Source organism: Podarcis raffonei, chromosome 6 (assembly GCF_027172205.1).
Source record: "Podarcis raffonei isolate rPodRaf1 chromosome 6, rPodRaf1.pri, whole genome shotgun sequence".
NCBI lineage: Eukaryota > Metazoa > Chordata > Lepidosauria > Squamata > Lacertidae > Podarcis > Podarcis raffonei.
The window spans coordinates 46,189,280-46,215,136 of NC_070607.1; the positions used below are offsets into that span (position 1 = coordinate 46,189,280).

The following is a 25,857-nucleotide window of genomic DNA, read 5'->3' on the forward strand; positions in this document are numbered from 1 at the left end:
TTTTGGAGGTGCAAGCTGAGTAACTATGGATCAGCCCCATTTACAGACACTTAATCTATTGTTCCCCAGTTCAGGAAGGAGAATATTTTTGATGCTGTTGGCCAGGCCTGTCTCATCTAACCTGGTCTCCTGTGGGGCAGACATCAGTCATAAACACTTTGGAAAATTTAGACATTGGGGGGGGGGAGGAGAAATTTCTTTAAGTGCACGGCTGCTTGCTGCTTTGAAAGATATATGGTTTGGGTGATGGCCCAGACTCCTTGGCTTCCCATTTTCTTTGCTCATCTTGTAATGCATTGATGATGATTATACATCCATGTACAGTGGAACCTTGTGTTACGGAAGGGATCTGTTCCGGAGGTCCATCTGTAACAAAGAACTGACACAAGCCGAAGCGCCGCATCTGTGCACGCGCACGGCACGATTTAGCACTTCTGTGCATGCGCAAAGTGTGATTTAGTGCTTCTGCGCATGCGCAAGTGGCAAAACCCAGAAGTAACCCATTCTGGTACTTCCGGGTTGCCGTGGAACCCAACACGAAAACACGTAACCTGAAGCAGACGCAACATGAGGGATGACTGTATATATTTTGCAAAGGCTGATAAGTTCTTAAAAGCTAGTGAATGGATGCTAGAAGGTGGCAAAGTATGAGACTCACTATTAAATTATGGTCAGATAAAGTTGCGGACCATATCGATACCCATAAGGTCCATCCCTTGAATTACCCACCCCCCTGGATGTTTAGCAAAAGCATGTCCCCATAGCTTTCAAAAAGGTTAAAAGGGGCAAGCTCTCTCCAGCCGTTCTGTGATTTGAGGAGTGCTGTTGCATGTGGTTCACTGTGCACATGGAGGCTGATTGCACATTATGTGGAATAAGAATGCAAAAGAATACTCTGTGTGCTTCTCATGCAAACAGTCTCTTGACACGTATTTAGATGGGGATAGGACTGATCGACTGTAAGGGAAAGAAAGAAATTAATAATCCGTATCCTTACATCCTTGGGTAATTTCCTCCCTCCTCCCTTCTGTTTAAGCCATAGAATCAGCTTTGTCTTGGATAAATAATTTTCACTGAGAAAGTGTGAAAGTCTTTAGTTCTTGAACATTCTGTTCTCCTTTTATCATTAGCCCAACAGCTTCTATGAAATTTATTATTATTGCGCTTTGTTTTGTTTTACAAACTGGCCCCAGTGTAAAGTGCTTTCCTTCTTTGCTGGGGGGGGGGGGTGGAGTAGGGACTTGGCTAGCGGAAAGAAGTGTGGAGGTTGGACAGAATGGACCAAGGAGATGCCAAAGCATTTGTATAATGAAACAGGAAGGTATGGCCAGCCAAGCCGTAGCAAATGGCTGTCATGCAAAGAGCTGAAAAACTAAACCCTCTTTATGAAATTGCCAAAAAAAAATCCATCAGGCAGGTGGTGAATATTTTCCCCCATCAGATGATCTGAATCACATCCAAAGAAAGCAGCCAGATATTTTAGAAGACTCAAGGAAAATACTTTTTCCCCCCACAGTGCAGAAGGGAAACAAATATGTCTCCCTTTATTATAGCATCTTTGGTTTATTGTCATCTGGAGAATCTTTGTGGCTAAGGGCATGAATGCACTACAACCATTTCACGTTATCTGCTCTTCTCGATAGCTTGATGCAGTGCAGGTGCTCATACTGTGTGTTATTGCAAGTTCCTGTTCTGTCCTCCAAGGTTGCCTCACAATATGTTGTTCCTGGTTGAATCAGGAACCACAGCATTTCATGCAATCGCTTCTGGCGTGTTCTTAATGCTGTGCAAAATTACAATGAAGTGGTCAGGCATCTCTAACTTTTGTTTTTCCTCTACTCTCCCCATTCTCCTGATTCTTTTTTTCTTTCATCCATCTGCTTCTGTTTTCTGCAGCTGATGTTTATGGACCTGCCTTGCTTTCCACCCCATCTGTTTTGGGCTCTCTCCTCAGCTTCTTATATCTGCAAATGTGGCAGTGCAACTCTGTTATGATTCCTCTTGCCATGTGAAAATTTCACATCCATCCCTAATAGAGGAGGAAGAGTTCCCAGAAATCGTTGTTGATTAGGCAGAGCTATTCACTTGGATAACTGTTCCAAGCAATAGTTCCAACCAAGCAAAACAATCACAAGTCAGTGAAAGAACAAAGTGAAAGAACTTAGCCTGAACTATTTATGATTTTTTTAAAATTGCCATTAGGAAGCCATGGAAAATGTCCACCATTTTTTGAGCAAATAAATCAAAAGCATTCCTTTGAACATTCACCTAGCCAGATGCATTTCTGCAAATGTATATTTGTGGAAATAGTGCAAGTCCTCAAAAAAGTGGGAGGGGGAGAGGATGGGTGCTAATATTTCTCCCTATGTGTAATGCAAAACCTTAGGTTATAGGACTGTATAGAAATCAGTCAATCAATCAATCAATCAATCAATCAATTAATAACAATATTTGGAAACAGGATCAGCAATATTTTATTTATTATAATTCACATTTTTAAGAAAACAACCAATTTCAAGACAGTATGCAATAGACGAGAATAAAATCAACAAAAGCACCCATAAACACATTACTAAAAACATCAATAAATACTGATTGGTTAAAAATTGGATTTCAAAGCCCTGTCTAAATGGTATAGTTTCAAAAGACATCTGAAAGAAGGGAGGGATGAATCCTGCCCAGACTCTGCTGGTAGAGGGCCCTAGTAAAGGCCAACCAAACTTCTGGGGAACACCAGAAGTTCCCCATTAGAGAGTATCCGTTATTGAGATAGAGCATAAGGATTTGCGTAGTACTTAAACATATTTGCCCAGCCAGCTTCTGTGTCAGATGATGAATACTATGCTGTGCCTATTCATTCCTGGACATTTGGGTTCTAGATAGTATGGACAAATCAGATGAAGAAGAAGAGGGAATGCAAAAGACTGAAAATATGTGCAATTATTACTTAGTCTTTTATTTAGTCATTAAATGACTCTGCTGAAGTGAAATCTCAAGCTGCATATTCAAGCCATATTTTTGGTTGAATTGCCACAAAAATTATGAATACCAACTCTAGATTTTTACAGTGATTTTATGTGCTGCAGATTTTCAGCTCAGTCAAAAATAATTATTAGCATGTTTGGAAGTCTGTGATTTGTCCAAACATAGACTCTTAAATTTTGCAGAATTACTTTTTATTATAACCAAAATTAAATGGGGTTTTAATCTGCCTTCCCCACCCTTTTTTGTAAGACCTAATTTTATTATATAAATCAATCAATAAAATAAAAATTATAGAACACATTTCAGGCAATAGCATCAGATATTTATTAACGTTTATATATTTACTCTTCCTTCAAGCTTATGGGATCAAAAATGGACAAAAGTTCTTCTTGCAATAATGGTGAACTAGAGGGACAAAATATATCTCTATACAATCCAGCAGAGAGAGACATCGGTCTTATACTACTTATAAAAGAAATATTGCTCTGCCCACATCACTGAGAGAATACAAATAAAAACAAGGGAACAGCCTGTCCCTTTAATGGTAGGAATTTCCTTGTACAGCAACAAAATTGTTTTCTTTAGTGCTGAGTTCATTTTATTTATCAAGAAAGCATTAATTTTCTCTAAGTGAATTTTCAACATCCACCTGATCCCAGTACTTACAATTCATGAGCCAGTTCTGTAAGTGGCCACAGCTGCATTCCAAGTACGGTAAATAAATGATATTGGCCTTTCCTTAACTTTAGTAATTGAATGTAGCTATTCTCTAATTCAATCATAGTCTTCTATTCTCCTTCTTCTGTACTTCTTGAGACTTCATAGTGTTCTCAGGAGGTTTAAGGAACTGATGACCACATCACACAGAGAGGGTTGTGCATGGAGAGCACACAATACATTCATGCACGATGCTGGGCACAGTGACCTGTGTAGTTCACAAAGCAGTAAATGCTTCGTGAAGCTTGGAGGAATATGTAGTTTAAAATAGGAGAGTAGCATGGATCCTATTTCATTAAAATTAATGGGACTTGCTTAGGCATGAGTTGAAAACCACCTGCTTATAACCATGATAAACAACTGCCAGTAGCAGATTTGGAAATAATTCAGCAAAGTGGGTTAAGACCTGGAGTTAAAACTGGCAGTGAGTTAGAAACAAAGGCAAAAAAGCAAGACTTATGGATCATGTATTCAGTCATATTATGATTGTACAGAAATAATAATAAATAATATTAATTGAATTTATATACTGCCCTATACCCGGAGGTCTCAGGGCAGTTCACAGAATAAAAGCAAGATATAAAACTACAAAATAAAAACAACAACCCAATAGCCCCCCCCAAACCCCCACATTTTAAAAGGGCATAGGATGAAATGACTGGCAAGGCAAGAAAGAAGGCAGTTCGGATACAGAAGCAACCCATTCTTTGCTCTGAAATAGTTCCAAGAGACCACTGTCAGTGTTCCAATCAAACACTGCAGAGTTATGAGAATAACTCAGCACAGTATCCTGCAATAATCACCAACATCACTTTCAGTTCCAGGCTAGTTGAGAAGAATGTGGAACATACGACTAATGATGAAACTAATGTATGTCCTTGAAGAAAACAAATAGTTCAGTTTATTGAAAAATACACACCTTTTATTACCTTCAGATACCTTTTTAATCTTTTATCTTTTTTGTATTTGATAAGAAAGAACATTTAAAAAGGGAGAGATGATTTCCCAGCATAATTTTGATGCTGTCACCCAGGCTGAGAGAAGTACTTTGGGTGTGTCCATTTGAGCCACATGTGTGAACAGGTTTGTCCCTAGTAGCCTTCCCCAACTTGGTGCACTTCTGATGTATTGGACCAGAGCATTGGGGCTGCTCTAGAGATAGGCCAACAAGGTCTCTTTACTGCTTAACTGTACCTTAAATTAGGGACACGGGTGGCGCTGTAGGTTAAACCACAGAGCCTAGGACTTGCCAATCAGAAGGTCAGCAGTTCGAATCCCCATGATGGGATGAGCGCCCGTTTCTCAGTCCCTGCTCCTGCCAACCTAGCAGTTCGAAAGCACGTCAAAGTGCAAGTAGATAAATAGGTACTGCTCTGGTGGGAAGGTAAACGACGTTTCTGTGCGCTGCTTTGGTTCGCCAGAAGTGGCTTAGTCATGCTGGCCACGTGACCTGGAAGCTGTACACCGGTTCCCTCGGCCAATAAAGCGAGATGAGTGCCACAACCCCAGAGTCGGTCACGACTGGACCTAATGGTCAGGGGTCCCTTTACCTTTACCTTTACCTTACCTTAAATCAGAATGCACACATACAGAGCTAAGTAGACTTAATTCAAAGTCAGCTAAACAGAAAGTTTGTGGGTATCAATTTAAATGCTACTTTTCAGAGCTTGAGACCACACAGCCACAAGATTTTTGGAAAGGGGTTGTGTTTGTCTTGAGGTTTCCAGCCTCCCACAATAACTTGTCTTGACCACTAAACTGTTAAAAGCGACCAAGTGTAGCTGAAGATGCACACTTGTGTCAAAATCTACAAGTTTGCTACAGGGCCCTCCTTTCTGTGACCAGCAATGATTGAAGTGCCACATTTGTGCCTGCTTGTGAAAATCTGAATAGTTTTGAGCAGAGTGAACGAGACGATGAAGCAACTAGCAAAATGCCAGTTGCCAGACTTTTGATATTGTTCTTGCATCTTCCTGAGAACTCTGCATTGAAACATGAGTCGCAGGAAGTGTGCTAGTTAGTGGTTTTTTGTTTTCTGAAATCACAGCTGAAAGAAATTGGCAGAGAACTGAGACCCCTAAAAGAGCTTAGGATGCGAGAGTAATTAAAAAAAAAACCTTGAAGATACCGGTACTTTCGGGGGGGGGGATGATTTAGCACCATCCAATCACCATCCAACTGCTTTAAGTGGGAAGTGGAACAGCAACTGCAAAATTAAAAGAAATGTGTAGAAATGCAACCCGATTTGGAAAGGTGTGACCTTTGAGAAAGGGTATATTAGCATGAATTACGTTCTTCTCAACTGATCTAGCTGCTTTATTTAGAGAGTGTGGTGGTATGAATGTATGAAGCTGCATTATACTTGAGTCAGACCATCAGTCAGTCTCACACAGTACAATCTATGCCTGTTAGGGCCGGCCCCATCATTAGGCAGAGTGAGACAACCAACACAGGCAACTGACTTTGGGTGTCAATTATTGAATTTTTCATCCCATGAAAAGGTGTGGGATTTTCCGCATCAGGTGCCAAAGTAACTAGATGTGTCTTGACCCAGGAGGAGAGTGGGTGCCATTTGTTATTCCACCTAAGTCAGAAAAAAATCTTGGACTTGCTATGACACACTGCTTTCAAGCAGTGATCCTTCCCAAGCACAGGCTCCTGAGGCCTGAGCCCTTTTGCTCCCACCCTATATTTTTGGGGTAGGGGCCAGACCAGGAAATGCCAAGGCAAAAAGAAAGGTGCCCCATTGTTGATGCTTGTCTGATCTTCATAGGGAGCCTATTCTCCAAAATAGATGCCACCACAGAAAAGGACCATTGTGCTGAATGGGTAATGCTGAATGATTAGTATCTGAGTGAGGTCGACGGGAACTTGAAGGTAAGTTGAGCAATTGATATTAGAAAGGGGGCCTTCTGATTTCAAATTTAGGATTATTGTTGTTGGTAAACTAATCTTATATGGAACCAACCTATGCTATTACAGTGGTACTTTGGTTCTCAAACGACTTAATTGTTGAACAAATCGACTCCTGAACGCTGCAAACCCGGAAGTCAATGTTCCGGTTTGCGAAAGTTTTTTGGAAGCTGAACATCTGACGTGGCTTCCGCTTGAGTGCAGGAAGCTCCTCCAGCCAATTGGAAGCTGCGCCTTGGTTTTCAAATGGTTTCAGGAGAAGGAACGGACTCCAGGAACAGATTAAGTTTGAGAACCAAGGCACCGCTGTACAAGGTGAGACATAATGCTTAGGCATTTGTGAAATAATTAAATCTGCAACTTGCAGTCCTCTATGTATTGTTGGGATGATGAGACTACAACAACCATCATCCCAGACCATTGACCATGCTGGCTGGTGCTGATGGAATATGTAGTTCAAAAGGTGTCAGGCCACAGAAGATTTCATTATATATTCAGATTTTACATTGAACTTTTTGCTGATAGGTTGCTTTCTTTAGCCCTCTGCTATCATTGCTATTTGCTTTAGTAACCCGTTCAAATTGTTCAGGTTATCTGCTTCGGTGGAAATTAAGGCAGAGCTGCAGGGTTTGGAAACCATTCTCCCTTTCTCTCGGCTTTGGCAAGTAAAGACTTTTGCCCTATCCAAAATAGCTTTGGAGTTCTTGGGGGATTTACAATGGGATATGAAACACTTCATTTCAAGGTTACCTGCCTTAATCCAGCTGAGGGGACAAGATGGTGATATATATGGAAAATGTGGTGACAGGTTTTCTCCCATATCACATGTTTCTGTACAGCTTGCTCTAATTGTGTCCCTTGGGATGGTTCTGATTTTGTGCATCACAAAACTCATTTTGCACTCATGGTTACAATGTGCTATCAGGCAATGATAATCTTTACCATAAAGGATAGCAGAGTAATAAATTCAACTATATATCTCAGAAGCCAAAGATGGGACTTCAGTTCTCTGTGCTGTTGAATGGTTTCTTATTTACAAGAGTCTATAAACTGTTTAATTTAGGTACAGTGGTACCTCTGGTTGCAGGCGGGATCCGTTCCAGAGCTCCGGTCGGATCCCAAGGTTTTCGCAACCAGAGATGCCTGTTCTGCGCATGCGGTGACGCGGTAGAGCACTTCTGTGCATGCTCCCGTGGCGAAACCCAGAAAAATACTTCTGGGTTTGCTGCATGCGTATCCCAAAGGATACGTAACCAGAGGTACTCGTAAGTAGAGGTACCACTGTACAGTGGTACCTCAGGTTACATACGCTTCAGGTTACATACGCTTCAGGTTACAGACTCCACTAACCCAGAAATAGTGCTTCAGGTTAAGAACTTTGCTTCAGGATGAGAACAGAAATCATGCTCTGGTGGCGCGGCGGCAGCAGGAGGCCCCATTAGCTAAAGTGATACTTCAGGTTAAGAACAGTTTCAGGTTAAGTATGGACGTCCGGAACGAATTAAGTACTTAGCCTGAGGTACCACTGTATTGCTAAATATTTGATAAGCTTCCAATAGCAACCTCCTGCAAGTTTTATGAGTAATAGTCTCAATTCATAGAATTACTCTTTCAAATACTGACAACTACAACTAAACAAGAAAACAGGATGCCATCCAAATCCTGTTGAAATAAATGGTTGGATGGTTCAGGACTCAACCCAAATGACTTTCAAGGATCCTAAACAAAGATCAGTTCTTCCATCCTTGGTTTTGTTCAAAAGCATCACATCTTTATATATGTACAAATTACTGCATCTTCCCTACTTTTCCTATGTTTGCCTGTTCTGTGGAGTCAGGCTATGTCACCATCACAATGAAATGAAACAGCTCTGAAGTTCATCCAACAAATTAAAAGAGGATAATGTTTGACTCATTTCTGGGATTCTTTCATTTATTTCTGACTCATGTTGTCCAAGAGGGTCGCTGCACTTTGGTATCTGCCTACTTTGAAAACAGCATAGGTGGGGTAGGCAGAGGAAGAGGCATGAGCACTTTAAATGTTTGCTTCATTGATATCCCCCTCCCCAATTGCTTGGTTGGCAGGAGGCACTCATTAGCCAGCTCCACCTCAGTGCTTCATGCTCCATCTTGGCCAACGGGTGAAGGTAAATTCCTCTTCCACACTGCAGGCAGCCAGCTGAAGCTACAGTGGTCTAGGTGAAGCAAGGAGAACCGACTGGGAAGAATCAGTGCAAAGATGTAGGTCAAAAGGTGGTGCTGAGTAGGTCTTCTGTACTTCATAAGACAGCAAGAAATAATGTGCTGGAACAGTTCCCTGAATGTCTGTCCAGATTTCAGGGCTTTCTCCAGTGAGAGCAGAATTACACTGCAGCTTGTAATGAGTCAATGGGGACCATAGATTGTTCCTAGAAATGCCAGCCTTGATCTTAAGAAACTTTCATTGACATTTTTGGCCCACAGTTTCTCTCCACCCATCTGCAGTACGCCTCTAGTCTAGAATGCATTTTGTAAGCATCAAACAATTGCAGGGGGGGGAGGCAATCAAATCTAGAGAAAGAACAGAGAATTAGTCTGCAGGGACTTCAAGTTCAAAATCCTGCAATTTAGTTTTGGCCTTTTCTGTGCTTTGCGACTTTCCTTCCAATGACTTTGTCTGAAAGCAGCTATGAGTCAGTCAGAGCCTCAATGTACTGTGGGGAATAAGATCAAACAGGACAAGAAAATGACTTCTCCATCTGTATGGCCAGGGTAGCAACATTTAGTTACTTACAGAAAAGTCTGGTTTGCAAACATGCTGGAGGTTCTTTTCACTGAAATATGTTGAGCTGCACCAGCAGCCTGATGCTACGGTTCTCCTAAGATGAATGCCACTTGTATCAGAGCCAGCTAGCCTGAATCCTATGCTCAGAAAGCAACAACTTGCCCATATGAAAACAAGAAACACTCAGAACAGGAACTACAACAACACCCATATGCTAGAGCAACTGTTCAGATCCTTCACTAATCAGAGCAATTCTGCCAGACGGTTTTCTCAGACACTGCAGAGGAAAGTACTAATTAGGATGCCATACCACATGCATGGTTGCGACATTGTGTCTATGCTCACACATGCCAGAGATGCTGTCTGCAGATGCTTTTTTGTCAGCCTACTCTATAAAATGTATGGAAGATGTGAAGTTACATAATCCATAGCTACTGGTCATTCCCAACAGAAGTGCTCCAAATATGTAGCCACTTAGCCTACTCACATTAGCATCATGGCATACAATCAAGACTTCATAGGAAGAGGAATACAAGGAGAGCCCTGACCCCAGATGATTCACCCTATTGCCCTGTAGCCCTGCTGTTGACCCAACACCCCACAATCTTCACTGTTCTCTGCCTAGGCCAGAATGGTTGCAATAACCCTACACACTGTTAATACATCCTGGACAGGAGAAGTCAGAACATTCAGTCCACTTGAATGTGGGCATGTGTGGACTTAATCGGCCTGTCCTACATCATGGCGCTCCTCTCCAAATGGAGATGTCACCATGCAAATATGACCGATTTGTTTATTGATTGAAATATTTATATGCTACTCTCTCATAATATTTCAGAGGGTGTATAGCAATATGAAAGCATTGTTAAAAACATTAAAATGACTGCAGATGCCATTGTTGTCCACATGCCATTCTGAGGCTCCACACAGGTCTAATGTAGACAAAGGGAACAGACACAAAATCACATGCAGGGCAGTGGTGTTGATGCGTCTCCCTTTCTATTCCACATAATGTTGCATATGCAGAAATAAATACATTGGTGGTCCAGTATGTATCCTGCTGGACTAACTATCTGCATTGCAAAGAAAACTAGAATGTATAGCCAACACATCTTTTAAAGCAGATGTAAAAGGTTATTCACCTTAAAATATTTCACAAGGCTATTTGTGGCACATTTTTCCACAGAGGCATCTCTCGATCGTGTCCCGTGACTTGCTGGTTGCTATCCAATGATGTGAGCTTAACTGCAGGAAAAGTCTTAAGTTCTTAACTCTATCATTACGCATTACTACACGAAGTAATGCATAATGATAGTTATTGTTTGGTCATTCAAGGTCCCAACCCTATTCAGCACACAGTTCACTGTACCACCCCATCACATTTTTTTAAAAAAACAACAACACCACCATCTGGCAGCAAGATCAAATACCATATCTGTGAAAGGAGATCCCAAAGCAACGTGTGAAAATTGCATTGGGCTTGGGCCATTCCATTTCCTTGATGAAAGTTAATATAGAATAAAAGGACTTAACAATGAGGTTAGAAAAATATACAGCAATACCATGGCGCCTCTTGGTCATGTGGATGCCTCAACTGCTGCCAATGTTACAGTTGACCTGTCTCAAAAATATACAGTTTAAAGAAGGGAGCAAAGTAACCAGTAAATATTTTCTACAGTAGTGAATACACAGAACTTGCTTTTTTGTCTTTTATCCAATTGCTTAAGCTGGGCTGCAATAAACACTCCAGTTGTGCCAAATATGCCGGAGCTGGTGACGGAGGAAAATAGGGACAGAGACTGCCGGCTCTTCAAATCAAAGAGGCTAAAAGGCTGCAAATGTCTGATTTGTTTTGCAGGGAATGTAAAGAATCAGAGAAGTCCTGACCCTGTTTATGTTGGCCATTTCAATGACTAATTGTGGAGAAAATAGCTCTGTTTGGAGTGTGCATGGAAATAGTTTGGGTCTCTGCAGTGTGTCAGCTAATGGCCTAGTAAGGGCGAGAGCCCCCCACCCTTTATACAACATCAAAGGGACCGTTGATGGAGGCCTTTGTGAAGGAATTAATCCATTTCTCTTTTGTATCATTTTACCCCTCTAATTCCCCATTACTGTGAATGCTGTGTAGCAAGCAGGCTAAGAAACGTGGAGAGCATCTCCAGAGCTGGATAATAGCACAAAACATTTCTTTAAAACCATCTTCTTGCCCCTGTCACACAAACAAGATAATATTTGTGTGATCCCATGTGAATAGAGAAGACCTAATCTATTGAATCCAATTGTTAACCATTTTGTATCGTTCGCCACAAAAGCTGAGCCCTTTCAGACTGTGAAATTGGAGCAAAGTTAACCTTTCATGAGGAGGTTCAATGAGATTGAATGTGCCAGGTTTCGACAAACTTTGTAGCACTGGAGGACCGAACGGCTGAGAAAACCTTCAGGTGTTGGATGCACACAGCATTGCCATTAGAGCAGGACTTTGGGGCACATGTCCAGAGCCCATTTGACAGGGGAAAAAAGCAGCAGGAGGAACCTCAAAAGTAGCAGACTGGCTTACAATTTTTTGAAATGAAATATTACACACCACCACCAGCCACCCATAAGATCCAGATAAAATTACCTCAGTACACAACCAGGTTCACAAACCATGTCCAAACAGGTATATAGACTTGTTTTGGTGTATCAGCATTCTCATTATCTTGTTCTCTACTACTGGATATCTGTTGCTATTCTGCCATTTGTGCTCTTTGAAGAATACTTTTGAGACACACCAACGAGAGCTTTTTGCCATTTAAGACAGATGAGAATCTCTTCAAGTTACTAGCCCCAGACCACCTCTGGCAATCATGTTAACCTGCTTTTGATTCTTTTCATTCCAGAGTATCACATTTTCCAGCTTATATCCAACACTGCTTTTCAGTCCGTTTAATAAAGATTATCAGTATCAGTTGTGCTTGCTGGGATCATCTACATTTCTTGTTCTGTCAGCCCTCAGTTTCATTCTGATCCAGTGAGCTCAGCTCTGGAACTGAGACTATTGGACTCTGCCATTGCTTGGTCTTTAGAATAGCTTGTCGATCTATGATTTTATTGCAGATCTTCTGGCATTGTGCTGAGCATTGTTTCCAAGGGTCAACTTTTGAAAGATGGCCATTATGTTATATTTTATTTATGTATTTGATTAAATAGATAAATTACTTAATTGTAAAAAAAATGTTATTCTTTTTTCTTTTTGGTCATGGTTATAAAATAAAGGTGCAAACATAAGATGAGCCTGCTGGATTGGACCAAAGCCCCATCTAGCCCAGCATCCTGGCCTCAAAGTGGCTGACCCAGATGCTTATGATAAACCAGCAAACAGGGCCTGACACGAGAGCACTCTTCCCCCCCTTGGGTTTCCAGCAACTGGTATTCAGAAGCATCATTGCCTTAGCCTCCATGAATCTGTCCAAAACAAACATAAACAAGATACAGTTCAGAACAGATTGTACATAAACACCAAAAATAATTAGCAATCTCAGCTTATTATGCTTTGTGGAAAGTGATGTTTTTAAGCCAGGAGTAATTTTTAAAAGCCAGGCAGTGGTCTTCAACTGGGGCTTGCAATGCAGTATAGAATCATACGTTGTGCCGATAAAAATTCAGAGTTGCAGGGTGTATTATGCAGTGCTTTTTCCCCTTAAAAAATGTTTAGGGGTATTCTCATTTTCCTACTCATATTGAAATACTGCCCCTCAATGAGGCCAAACTTAGATTCACAAAATGTTTAGGGGTTTGTGTACCCCTGACCTCCCCCCCCAAAAAAAAGCAGTGGATGAGATAGTAAACAATAAAATAAATAATTGCATAGATCTCAGCCTTTTTCACTATTAAGGTTTTGATTTCTATTTTCAATATTTCTTTTTCTTTTAATGCCGGAAGATAAGAGCTTAGCTTTGATCCTGCATTTTCCTGTGGGGCTTGTGCAATGGCATGCAAATGAGAAACAGAAATGACATACTAATTGCCATTGTCAGAGCTGGTAGCTGGCTGTCAGGAGGCAATGACCCAGCAGTTCAATAGCCAGGCCACAGGGCTCAACAGACCTTCAGGCAAGGCAGGGTTCCTGAAAACTAGGAAAGTCCTGAGACCGGGGAGGCAAACCCATGCCAGGAGTTCTATAAAGCCAGAAGGGCCCCTGTCTCCCCAGACAGACTGATCCATTATGAAGTAGTCAAAGATCAAACCAGAAGTTTCAACCTCACCTGAACTTCTTTAGTGGCAGCAGAGAGTAAGGTACTTGGACCTGCTTCCAGATTTTCCAATCCAAGTCCACTGTCACAAACACAGTTGTCATCTTTCTACAATGCTAAGGGCCACCTATTCCTCTTGTCCTCTGCCAACTGATCACAAATTGTATGTGTGGTACAGTGTACTCTCTACATCAAACTGGAACTGATCAAAACAGCTTATGTATTTTAAACACAATGAGAATTCCAATATTGGTTGGGATTGAGGTGTAAATGACAATCATTTTGCTGAAAATCAATTTTGAAGTCTATAGTAACTCTACCACACACAGCTCCACCTCCTTTTAAAAATCTGAATTGTCTTTTAAAGTTTGGCAATATTAATAATTAAAAAAAATGATGTCAGGGTATGTTTCAAGCTAACCATAAATTTTGGAAACCCTTTACCCAGCCTCTGCTGACACCAAGTGCCACATTAAAAAGCAAAGCTTGTAAAAATCTGACTGAGCATTATCCTCACCCAAGCGCACAAGTTGTATAGGGCCGAGGTGTCTTTGGCCCCCTCAATATCTGTTAGCAAAGGGCCAGACTCCCTCAATGTTGAGGGGGTGGAGGATGCTGAGCACAGAGCTGAGCGCAATGAGGGCTCCGCCTGAGCATGAGAGAGGAGGAGCCGTGAGCCATTGAAGCTGCACCACACTGGGCTCCATGCTTGGTCTCCTGACAATGCGACATCACACGTGCAGTGCATGTTGCATGCATGTGCATGCAGTCACATACATGCACTGTGCACTGGGTGCAAGACAGTGCCTATGTCTTCCTCTAAAGCTTCCTCTAACCAGCCAGGTTACTTATGACTTGATACAACAAATTCTGAGCCTTTCTTGTGAATGACAAAACTTTATTTCATTGAGCTGAAAAATATCTTATTTCCTGCAGTTTCTATACACAGTGTTATATTTGACCCCTTTTGTTTCATCAACAGCACTGGAACCATTTGAAATTGATAGTATTCATCACATGCCTACGGAGAAAATTAAATGCAATCCCGTATGAGGCTCCCCCCTTCCCTGCTGCATGTGTGCTAGGTATTCCCCAATCAAATAGATATCCTGCCCTCATCTGACCCAGCTTTCACCAGCTGTCACAATAAATTAGAATAATGCTGTAAGGATTTTGTCCAGGACAAATGTAGCAAATCAACACAGAATCGAGACCAGCAACAATTGTCTACCTCTGTAGAAATATTTAAAGAATAAAACTTAAGACTTTCATTTTGGGGAGCAGAAATTGATATTTTTATTAAATGAGTCATCTTGCAAAAGCAATCATCCTTTTTTAAAACAAACAAACAAACAAACAAACAAGCATTTTTACATGTGTAGCTGGGAAAATCTAACCATTGTTTGTTGATGATCAAACAATTGGGTAGACAATTGTTACCCATTTAGAAACATGGGAAGTTGCCTTACACTGAACCAGACCATTTATTCATCTAGTTCAGTATTGCCTACAGTAGAGCCAGGGCTGGCCCACCCATGAGGCAGGATGGAGTAGCTACCTCTGGTGCTGGAAGCCCAAGAAGCGATGCCCCTGTGGTCACCTTGTCCACCCAACAACCAGCAAAGAAGTGGTGCCAGCAGCAGAATGATCTCACCAAAATCTCACTAGAGCTCACCAAAACTCATGAGATCTTGCTGGAACCCACTCTCAGTGTCTCCGCTTTGTGGGCACTGCCACATAACCCACATAAGGGAGGTTGGTGGCATAGCAGCACAGTCTCAGTTTGTTTCAGGTGGCAAAATAGGATGTGCTACTTCTGACTCAACATGGTGTTGCTAAATCAATTTCCAGTATGGCCAATGATCAGGGATGATGGGAATTGTAGTTCAGCAACATTTGGAGGGTAGCCCTGGTGTACTTTGGCTAGCAGTGGCTCTCCAGGGCTACCTGGAGATGCCAGGGTTTGAACCATTTTTTTATGGTGTCTTTGAATGCAAGGAATGTTTACTGACACTTGAACATACCTGTAAAATGGTGAACTGCATCTCAGAATGCATGTGGAAACTTCCTACTGGAGATAAGAGATAAGGGATATCTGAGACCTAGTTCTCACTGGTGGAAAGGTCTGTGTCTGGGTCATATGGCTTACTGCTGCCAGTGTGAGGTTCATGTAGTGCAATATCTTCCAGACAAAATCATCTCTGCACACAAAAAACTATAACTGTTAAGGACTCTAGCCCAACCTTCTCCCTGGTGTGCTAGTTTTATATTTATAGGCCATATTTTATATAAGAAATCCCTTCACATGAGCTTCTTCCTGCAGCCTCATGTAGTACAGCCTGGATACAGATACATTATCTCCAGGGGTGGAGGAAAGGGGGTGCGGTGGGTGCGGGTCACCCTGGGTGTCACCACTAAGGGGGGTGACAAAATGCCGGGCGGCACTCACCGTGGGGCCTGCAGCACGCCTGAGCCACGCATCTCTCCTGGGAGAGAGCGGTGGCTTGGGCGCACAAAGGCTCTGCACTGCCCAAAAGGTCTGCCCGCTGCCTCTCCCACCCCCCAGCTGTAGGGCAGCTGAGTGGGAGGAGGCAGGCATACTCCAGAGGCCCCTATGGGCAGCTCGTCCCGCCCCTGGGTACGCCAACCCAGGCGCCCGAGTGGCTTCCTCCACCGCTGGTTATCTCCAGGAGGAGAATGAGGCCATTAGCACTTCAGAGTTGGGTAAGAAAACCCTTGTCCTTTTTAGATTTGGCAAGCTGCAACCCAGAGATTCCAACTTTTATCTTTATGTTGCTGTGGACTCAGAAGACAAGGCACACATAGCTTTCCCCTCCTACATCTGTCTCTCTCTCACACACATAACACACACACGCACCTGCAATCTATGGTACACCTTGAGTCCAGCTTGTTACAGCAGGTAAGGAATGGAGCAGATTACAGGACCAGATGGGAAAACCAGGAATAGCTGCAACTACTTCATCTCCTAATTCAGCAGAATATTTAAACTTGGGGGGTGGGAGCAGAAAAAGAGAGAATATCTGGATTTCAGCCTAGCCTACTTAGCACTTATCATGGTTTCCAAAATGGAAGAAAGGGACAAATATTTTATAATATCTATAAAGCTGTGCTGGCTCTGTTTATAGCAAAGAGGGTGCTGTCCGCCATACTGAAACCAGGAGAGCCTGGACCATAAACAAAGGAATGTTGATTAGCAAACAGAAAGTCTGTGGGAAGACCAAAAGGTTGCTGTATTGTAAGTTTATCTATGCAGTGTCTGTTTCAGTCTTTTACTAACAGCAGATGGAACAGAACTACCTATGTGATGTCCAAATTGAGATCTGTAGAGCCAAAAACCTCTTAAATTCGCTTAGCATTGGACCGTGAGAGAGATGGGAGAGAGCCCATACTCTTCAGACCACTGAGGTAAACCATATTGAAGCTGGTGTGGTGATTGTATGCTAAATGTTTTCAAGATAGCTGCTCACAATGTGATTTTCCTCGCAAGGATTTATGTCAATTTTGGATATCTGTTGCTTCAATAATCTGTATATGCAAGCAGTACTGGCAGCGTTGCCTTGGAGCTGACCACAATCTGGGCTAGTATTTTTGGAAAGTCTCTGTAATTGTGAAGTTGCAGGACTCAAGCCCATTGTTTCTTCATGCTTTGCATTTTAACCACAGTTCTTGGATGCTTACAATAGAGCCGACTTAATGACTCACCAGGGTCCTAGCATTCAGATCTCTGAGGTCATGTAACACATTTTCGGGACCCTGGTCTTTGCTTTAGTTATAAGCCAGTTAGTAAACCAGAATCAAACAATTCTCTAAAGGAGTGGGTGGAATGCTGGATCCAGTTGGAACCTGCAAATGCAATTTTAATTGGGGTTTATTGTCTGTTTTTGTTTTGAGATTCATTTCATATGGTGTTTTTTAAGTGTTCTAAAAAGTGTGTTTTGGCTAGAAAGTACCGCTTTATGGCTCTTGCAAACAGTACTAAAATTTCTACATGCATATCACCCTTACAACTGATACTGATTATCATGCTTTCTCTGAATTATAAACAGGAATAAACAAGGGAGGAATCATTGAAGAGCTTGGCATCCAAATTACCATTGAATATTGAGTAATTTCCAGGCTCATCCTGAGCCAGCAGAGAAGAGCCACATGCAAAAGTAGGCGGTGGCACGCAAATCCCTTTGCTGTACTGCAGAGATGGGGAACCTCAGACCTGCTGGCATAATCCAGCCAGCTAGGCCTCTGGACCATCATCTCCCCACTTCTTTCCCACTGCGGAGCTCTAAACTCCAATCAGAAGAGCTTTAATCCTCATTCCTCCCCCATGCTCTCATCACTCCCACCCCAGCGCATGTTACTCAACTGATTAGAGAATACATCTCTCACTGCTTAATGCTGCTGATTAGAGAATACATTTCCTCAGTGCTTAATGTGTTGGGATCCCCAAGTGAAATAGCTTGCTGCCTGCCTTGTTCTCCAAGCTGAATGCCTGCATCCTAATATCAGGGCTACATGTGCCAATCCCCAGGAGTCTGACTGGGAGCCCTGGTGCCCAGCCACCTTACCAAGCCATGCTCAGGTGTGCACTGCATCACAGTGCACATTCAGGCACTTTCCCCACTTGTGAAAGGGGATGCATTTTTGTATCCATCGTTCTGGTCTGTTAAGGAAGCTGCATATACATACCTTTCAAAAAGGAGTAGTGTAAGTAAGATACAAATATAACATAATGTTACATATTTGTTTTTTGCTTTTTCAAGATTGCACTCCCCATTATAAACAAGCCTGAGATAATATGTGCTTGATCCACTTTGAAACTGTTAATTCGCTTTTCAGTATGTGCCACTGAAGACAACCGTATGATTGAAATACATTTGGCAGCTTTTAGTGTTTATTTGTAGCAGGCCATCTAGACACTTTTTATTCTGTTTTTCATCACACATTGTATTTTGTCGCTGAGTTTTGAACCCATTTTATCTCACTGTTGGGCAACTGCAAGTGTTAAGCCACATTGACTTTTGCTTTTTTAATTTTACTGAGTAAAAATTACAGTTTGGTGGGCATCTCTTTTTACCCAGTGTCTTGGTACTGAGTAGTCAGGAATTGCTCTTTCTCTCTTTGATTCTGTATATGCACAACATCCTGATCACCAGGCTGGTTATTTTTGCTGCTACTTACTGAAACAAAATCCAGCTCTCATATAAATGAACAAACAGAACAAAGACAAGTGTTGCACACTAGAGAATTCCTGGGGCTCACTGAGGAGCCTGGGCTTCTCAGAGGAGTGAATTAATCTGGATCTTCACAGGGTTTGTTCTTTTCCAGGAAAAGTGTTGGACTGTGATGTCAAATTTGGGTGAGATGACTTTAGCTTACTTCTCTGATCTACAGTTTCAATTCCAAAATCAATCCAGGCAGATAAGGCAAATGCAGACAGGGAAGCATGATGGACGTGATGGTTGATTTTTCAACAAATAACAGAGAAATTGTTGCCAGTATAGATCACTAGGACAGAGGAAAGTATCTGCCTGTGTCTGTATGATAACCTAGGTGGGTGTATATGATTGTAGTGTCTCCTGAAATAGAAGAAAACTAGCATTTTCCTTACTTGCCTTCACCTACACTGCAATTATAATTGCAGGTTTGATCTTAGTTTGTATGTTTCATAATGTTCCCACATGAAATTGGCCTGGAACTTAATCCTTGCCATTGCTGAGGGATAGAAACTGTAAGCAGAGCTTCTAGAGGACTGAGTGTCATGAGTGAGCAATCTAGTTTATCCTTTACTTCCGCCACTGTAGCTGCAGCAGTAGGAATGCTCTGCATTCAGGAACTTTTAAATGCATGAACCTGGGCAAGGTCCCAGAACAATGAAATTCTGGTGTGGAATCATGCTACTGAATTGTTCTTTAGCTAATCTGTTGACTTTGTTATCTACCCTGAACCTCTTGAATATATTGTGATACAGGTCCAGCGATAAATAAAAAGTTTTTCATCAGGTTTCTGAATGACTTTTCTATTTGTCCACTTTTAGGTCACTTCTTGGGCAACAATACTGTTATCGATGTGCTGAAGCAAGCTGGGTTTGAAGTAAAGCATATTCCTGCAGGACAACCAATAGAAAAGTAAGCTTCATTTGTCTTTCTTTCTCCCCTTTTCCTGTGAATAAGCAAATCTATTACATTTTCAATAATGCATTGTTCGCAAAAACATAGGACATTACATAAACACTAGATTGTAGAATAGTGATAAGAAGTTGTTTTTCAGAATGGCACAGGGTCAAAAAAGTAAAGTTTTCTTCTATCTTTCAACAGTCATTTTCTCTCAGTTTCTCATTTTGCCAATCTTAAGTTAAGACCATTTCCACATCAGTCTCTGAATTTTTTTCATTAGCCTGCATGAAAATTCATACCCATTTTCATATACAATACACATACTTTTTCAATATGCACACCACTTTGCAGTTTTGCAAACAATGCAGTTTTACATGTTCTTTCACTAATGCATGCATTTTTGTTTGTACTTTCCCCAGTGTACATACTTTTTACTTGTTTTCTAAATGGAGAACACTATCACAAATGACATGTAAATTTCAAAGGATAACTGTGGTGCAGTTTCTGTATTGTTTCCGGAACTATGAATTAGACAGATTCACATTTAAATGCAAACCATCCCTATCCATGTGTTATATAATTCTACCAATTTTAATGTCTGGAAGCAAGTCTAATTGACTTATTCTGAATTCACAATCACACAGTCACAACTTTGATCTGGAGGTGAGGTGAGGGAATTGCTGTTATCTAACTGTATATAAAATGCTCTATAAAAAGGGAGGCTCTTGTAGACAATTGACATGAGGACTATCACTAGCAAAACAGAAGCTTATTTTTGTCACAGTGCCTTGAAGCAATGTTAAGTATGACTCAATCACCAGGTCTGTTTTGTCTTATATCCATATTTACTTTAGATGCCAATTCTGGCTTGATTTTTTTGAGGGGACAATAGCCCCCCTCCCAATAGTTTTTGCTGATGGTTGTATAGATTCCAGGGTCACAAGTAAGGATATTGCCTCAATAATTCAGTTCATGGAGTAAACATTAATTGTGGAATTCAAGGGGAAAGAAATGCAACGTTGTCAGCATTCCAAGCTAAGTTGGGCACACAATACTGATACTCTTCTGAAGAGCAGAGTAGATTCTGAGAATTCAGCAACAATAGAAAGTCATCACTGGTCACAGGTGCATAGTGAATTGCTCTTTTTGATAGGTTCTTTCAGATTAAATGGGTAGCAGCTGCTATATTGGATTTGCTCACTGGAATTTGTATAGAGTGGAACTTCTTTACTTTGCTCCTCTTCCCCCCTGCAAAAGAGGAGAAAAGTGATAAAAAATGTTTGTGGTTGCCTTGAATCAAAGCACTCAAGGAGTTATATAACATTTGAAGGACTCATTCAAAATGAGAATCCATGGTCACAGGCTTCTATGCTCTCTCTCCAGCTTTCCTCTTCTTTTTTAATTGCAAGGAGATTGAAAGCTTCAACTTTTAATTTGTAAACTAACTGCTGTTCCCCCTCATTATATGAATTTTAGGAATTGTGATTTGTTTAAACCATGGTCCCATCTGTCCTATATATTTAAAGCATTATCATGTAATTTTTAAAAGTCATGGCTTCCCCCAGAGAATCTTGGAAATTGTAGTTTGCTAAGTGTGCTGAGAGTTGTTAGGACACACACACACACACACACACACACACACACACCCTGTTCTCAGAGTTCCTTGGGAACAGGGGTTGAGAACTGTAGCTCAATGTGAGGGATAGAGGTTTCCTAATAATTCTCAGGACTCTTCACAAACTGCAGTCCCCAGGATTATCTGATGGAAGCCATGGCTGTTGAAAATCACATGATAATGCTTTAAATGTATAGTGCAGTTGGAGCCTGTGTTTAGTGAGAACGAGCCAAGACGAAACCATGATTTCATATTCTGGCTTGTTTTCATAGCATAGTTTAAGCCACTGTTCCCTGAGAATGTATGTCAAGAAGAGGAACTCAGGGTTATGAAAACCTTTGGGCATGAAAGAGAAGAGGGGACAGAGCAAGGGAGCCCAAGGCTCACTGTGACATTGTGCATCAGTTGTTCCTAAAGCCAACTTGGTTTTTTGAAAGCCAAATCTGGTGCTCCTGACCTTTCAGTCCATATCCTAATTAAATCTGAAAAGTAAGGCTTCCTTAGCCTGCCAAGAATAAGTATTTTGATTAATCTTTGAATAACTTGGCCTGTGAGATCCTCTATTGTGCAGCTTGTAAAACCAAAGCCCATAACCAAATGTTAAGCCTCCATGGCCTTGATGTTATGATTTGTTGTGGGCATGGAGTCTTTTATTCTTCCATTCCACCCTTCAACCTGTTTTTATATGACAACAGGTTTTTCAATAGCCTCTAACTAGGATGGGTGGGGGATTAAATCAAAACATTTCAACTTGAGTGTGCACAAATTAATTCTTAACTTAAACCAAATCTGTGGAATTAGAAGGAATGAATGCTTTACAAATTGGTCACTGGAAATATGCACACCAGATTTCCAAGGAATTTCCATCTGCTCATAAAATTGTTTCCTTTGTGATTTTATTGCATTTATAAATCCAATTAACTTTCAAGGAACGTAGTCAAGAAACGTAGTTGTTCTGGGTAAATTTTAGATAAAAGAATTAGCAACATACTTTAAAATAAGATTTAAAAAAACAATTTAGTCCTGTTGCTCTGAGAAATGTCCTGTTGATTTGACTGATAGAAGAACAGGATTTTCTTTAGATATCATTCATATCCAGCAAGATATTTCCAGAACATGTAGTGACATCCTTCTATTTACTTGTTCCTAAGAAAACCTGCTGATTTGGTATTAATATCTTGGTGGTTTAACCAACAAGTTTTTATATCTACAAAAGAAACCCCTGTTGATATTATGCATTGCAGTCTGAGTGATTAAGGGATAATGAGAAAGATACAGCAAATTTTCTGCACCCAATTCTCCATAATTTCTTGCCTGATCTGTCATTGGCACAATAAAAAAATGCACATGCTACTAGTATTCATTTGCAAAAGGGTAGAGAGTAAAATTGTCCATTCATGCCAAGTGCCTTTGTAAAGCTGGGTGGAGAAGCTAAAAATATTTGCTGTATGAGTATATGCCTTATTGAAATCTCACTGATGGGTTTTGGACCAGATTTGTTTTGTTTCTTTTTTTTTGGCATATTTTCTTAAGACACAGAGCCTAGGGCTTGCCAATCAGAAGGTCGGTGGTTCGAATCCCCACGACGGGGTGAGCTCGGTCCCTGCTCCTGCCAACCTAGCAGTTCGAAAGCATGTCAAGTGCAAGTAGAGAAATAGGTACCGCTCTGGCAGGAAGCTAAACAGCATTTCCGTGCGCTGCTTAGTCATGCTGGCCACATGACCCGGAAGCTGTCTGCAGACAAACACCGGCTCCCTCGGCCAGTAAAGCAAGATGAGCACCACAACCCCAGAGTCATCCGTGACTGGACCTAATGGTCAGGGGTCCCTTTACCTTTACCTGTGAAAAAGTGGACTACAATGTCTGTTCCTCCCTTCCTTTATAGGCCACCCTATAACAAAACATTCTCTGGGCAAGTTACTATATAGAATTTTTTAAAAAACAAAACAGTCAGAGCAAAACAACAAACAGCAGAAAAAGAAGAGTAAACTAAAGAAATTTTGAGGCTATAGCAAATTTTGAAGGGATGGGGGGGGGGGAGAAAAGACTCAGTACTGAAATGATGACAAATTAGCAATCAGATGAGCCTCTATGGGGAGAACATTTCACATCCAGGGTGCCACCACTTAAAAGGCCCTTTTCCAAACAGCCACCCACCTCACCTTGTAGGGACACTTGGAGAAGGGCCTCAGAAGAAGATCTCGCAATCTGAGTCTCTAAACTTGGTAAAATGCAATCCTTCATTGCAAACCCTGGTCCCAAACTGTGAAGGGCCTTAAAGGTTCAAAATCAACTATGAATTAATTGAAGCACAAAGGGCCATTTTCAAATGCAGCCCTGTGTTGCAGTAATCCACTTTAAATAACTGGAGTGGTTCTAACACGAATCATACCTCTTTACCACTCCAAATTACATAGTGAGGGAAAAGCAATCTCTCCAAGTGATTGCAGCATGCAGGGTGGAAGGAGCTTATCCTGCTTTCTTTCATTCGGCACTTGTGTCTTGTGGATGAAACTTTTCAGCCTCCAGTAATATTCCTCTGGAACAAAGTGCTGCTATACTTTGTACCATCCCAAGTGGCTACGAAAGTATTGAGTGGCATCATGTGCTTACAGAGATTGCTGGTTTTATCTGTTGACGTCTGTGGTCTGTTTGCAGTCACTCAGGATTGTCCGGCACTTACTTCTCCCACCTATACTATCATGCCGTCAAGCTAAGAAGCCTCTCACACATTTGTCTGAACAGCTTCCAAAGTTAATCTCTTTAAACTGAGCAGCAATGGTTCAGCATGTGTTGAAATCATTACAACTACTCACAAGGGCTACTACTGCAACCCACTACCCACTTTCTCCAGTATTTCTGACTTTAATGGGACTGCTTCAAAGTCAATGCAGAACTCTATAATTGTAGGCCACAATTCACAGAACTTCTCTCTAATGCAGAGCAGCTGTTTACCCAAGATCTTGACATAAGGAATATCAAACTGCAACCCAATAATCTGTTCCATGTATGGAAGCTTGTTTCATATAGCTAATTGAACACATGACTCATGCAAGCGTACTGGGTGGATAGTGTTATTATACAGTTTAGTCCCTAGGTGGCACTGGGAGTACTTGAATCTGGGAGGAGTCAGGAGCTTTCTTCTCTTGTTATGTTCTTTTTCAAGAGAGAACATAAAGTTCTTGTCCATCTCCCTGGTTGTTACCTCTTCTACACTTCTATGGCAAGCACAAAATAGCAGCTTTTTCTGCTCACAGCTGTCAGGATTGTAATCCCAGTTTGTAGCTAACTGACCATTTAGCCATAATGCTATAAAAGGACTTGAGGGAGACGCAAAAGCAATTTATAATGGGACTGTTTTTAAGTAAGTGGGTTGTGGATTGAAATCTTAGTTTGTTATTTATTTATTCCTCTTTAGAAACCTTTCTCTGGGCGTCACCATCAAATGACTACAGGTGAGATGGCCTTTTATTAATGGTGGTGTCCAGAGAAGTTATATGAAGTGTTGCATGCTAATATTAGAAGTAGATGTTTGACTGGAAATGCAAGTTTAATTCAACACCAACAAGACTTCTGGTCGAGTCACTAAATAAAAACATTAGTGGACCATACACAAGCTAGCAAAGGCAGGAAAGCAAGCGGCTGGAGGATATTGCCAAAATATCCTGGCATGAAGCAATGCATAGAAAAATACTAGCAACAGGATTGCTAGAATCTAGGCCAAATGCCACCCATAGTTTCAGCTGTAATCTGCAGCAGTTGCCAAACCTATTAGAACGAGAGGGGGGACAGGGTGTCATTGAGCCATTGGGAAGTATGTGGATGAATGGCGAAGATACCATCTCAGGCAGCTGGCATGGTGATAAAGCACTTCCAATCAAACAAGCAAACTTTCAATGAAAAAATCATACACGACAAGGAGGATGTTTCCTGAGTGACATAATATGCTCTGGGGAAGGACACCGCAAGTGGTTTTCATTTTCTCAGAGTTTCATTTATTGCATAATGGGGTTTTCTTGACGGTAAGAGAAATGAAATGGCTTTATTTCAGGGGCAAAGATTATGAAACATGGTTCCTGAGAAACAATGGAAGCTATTTGTCCTTTCCTGTTGTTGTTGTTGTTGTTTTAAGTATTCCCAATAAATATAACTTCCTTCCAAAATGAGTATAGTCCTCAAATAGCACAAATTTTGAAGAGGAGGCATAGATGACTGTGGGACGGTGGCTGCACACTACAGTCAATGGACTGTAGCCAGTTCTATGGCATGTGCGAACCAGCTAAGAAGAACCCACTGCTACATGTTTCAAGCATAAGCTTAACCCATATGAGTGAAGTGCCAGTGATTGCAACAAATATCTCCACCTCCTCTCTTCCTTTTACTGAGACATTTGAGTCCTAAGATAAAATGAAAAAGATTAAACATCTCACAGTTTATGTGGTTCTGCTCAGTAGGGTGACCGATCAGAGACATATTGCCATTGAATATATTAAGGTATTCT

General features: G+C 41.3%; 1 protein-coding gene across 1 annotated transcript in view; it reads left to right on the top strand.

The window, feature by feature from the left end:
- The window catches only part of TRABD2B (TraB domain containing 2B), a 239,441-nt gene that overhangs the window by 203,002 nt on the left and 10,582 nt on the right, over window positions 1-25,857 (top strand). Inside the window, exon 5 of the mRNA XM_053392504.1 lies at window positions 19,663-19,753. Within this exon, the coding sequence (XP_053248479.1) occupies window positions 19,663-19,753 (91 nt within the window). The remainder of the gene's footprint in view (window positions 1-19,662; window positions 19,754-25,857) is intronic.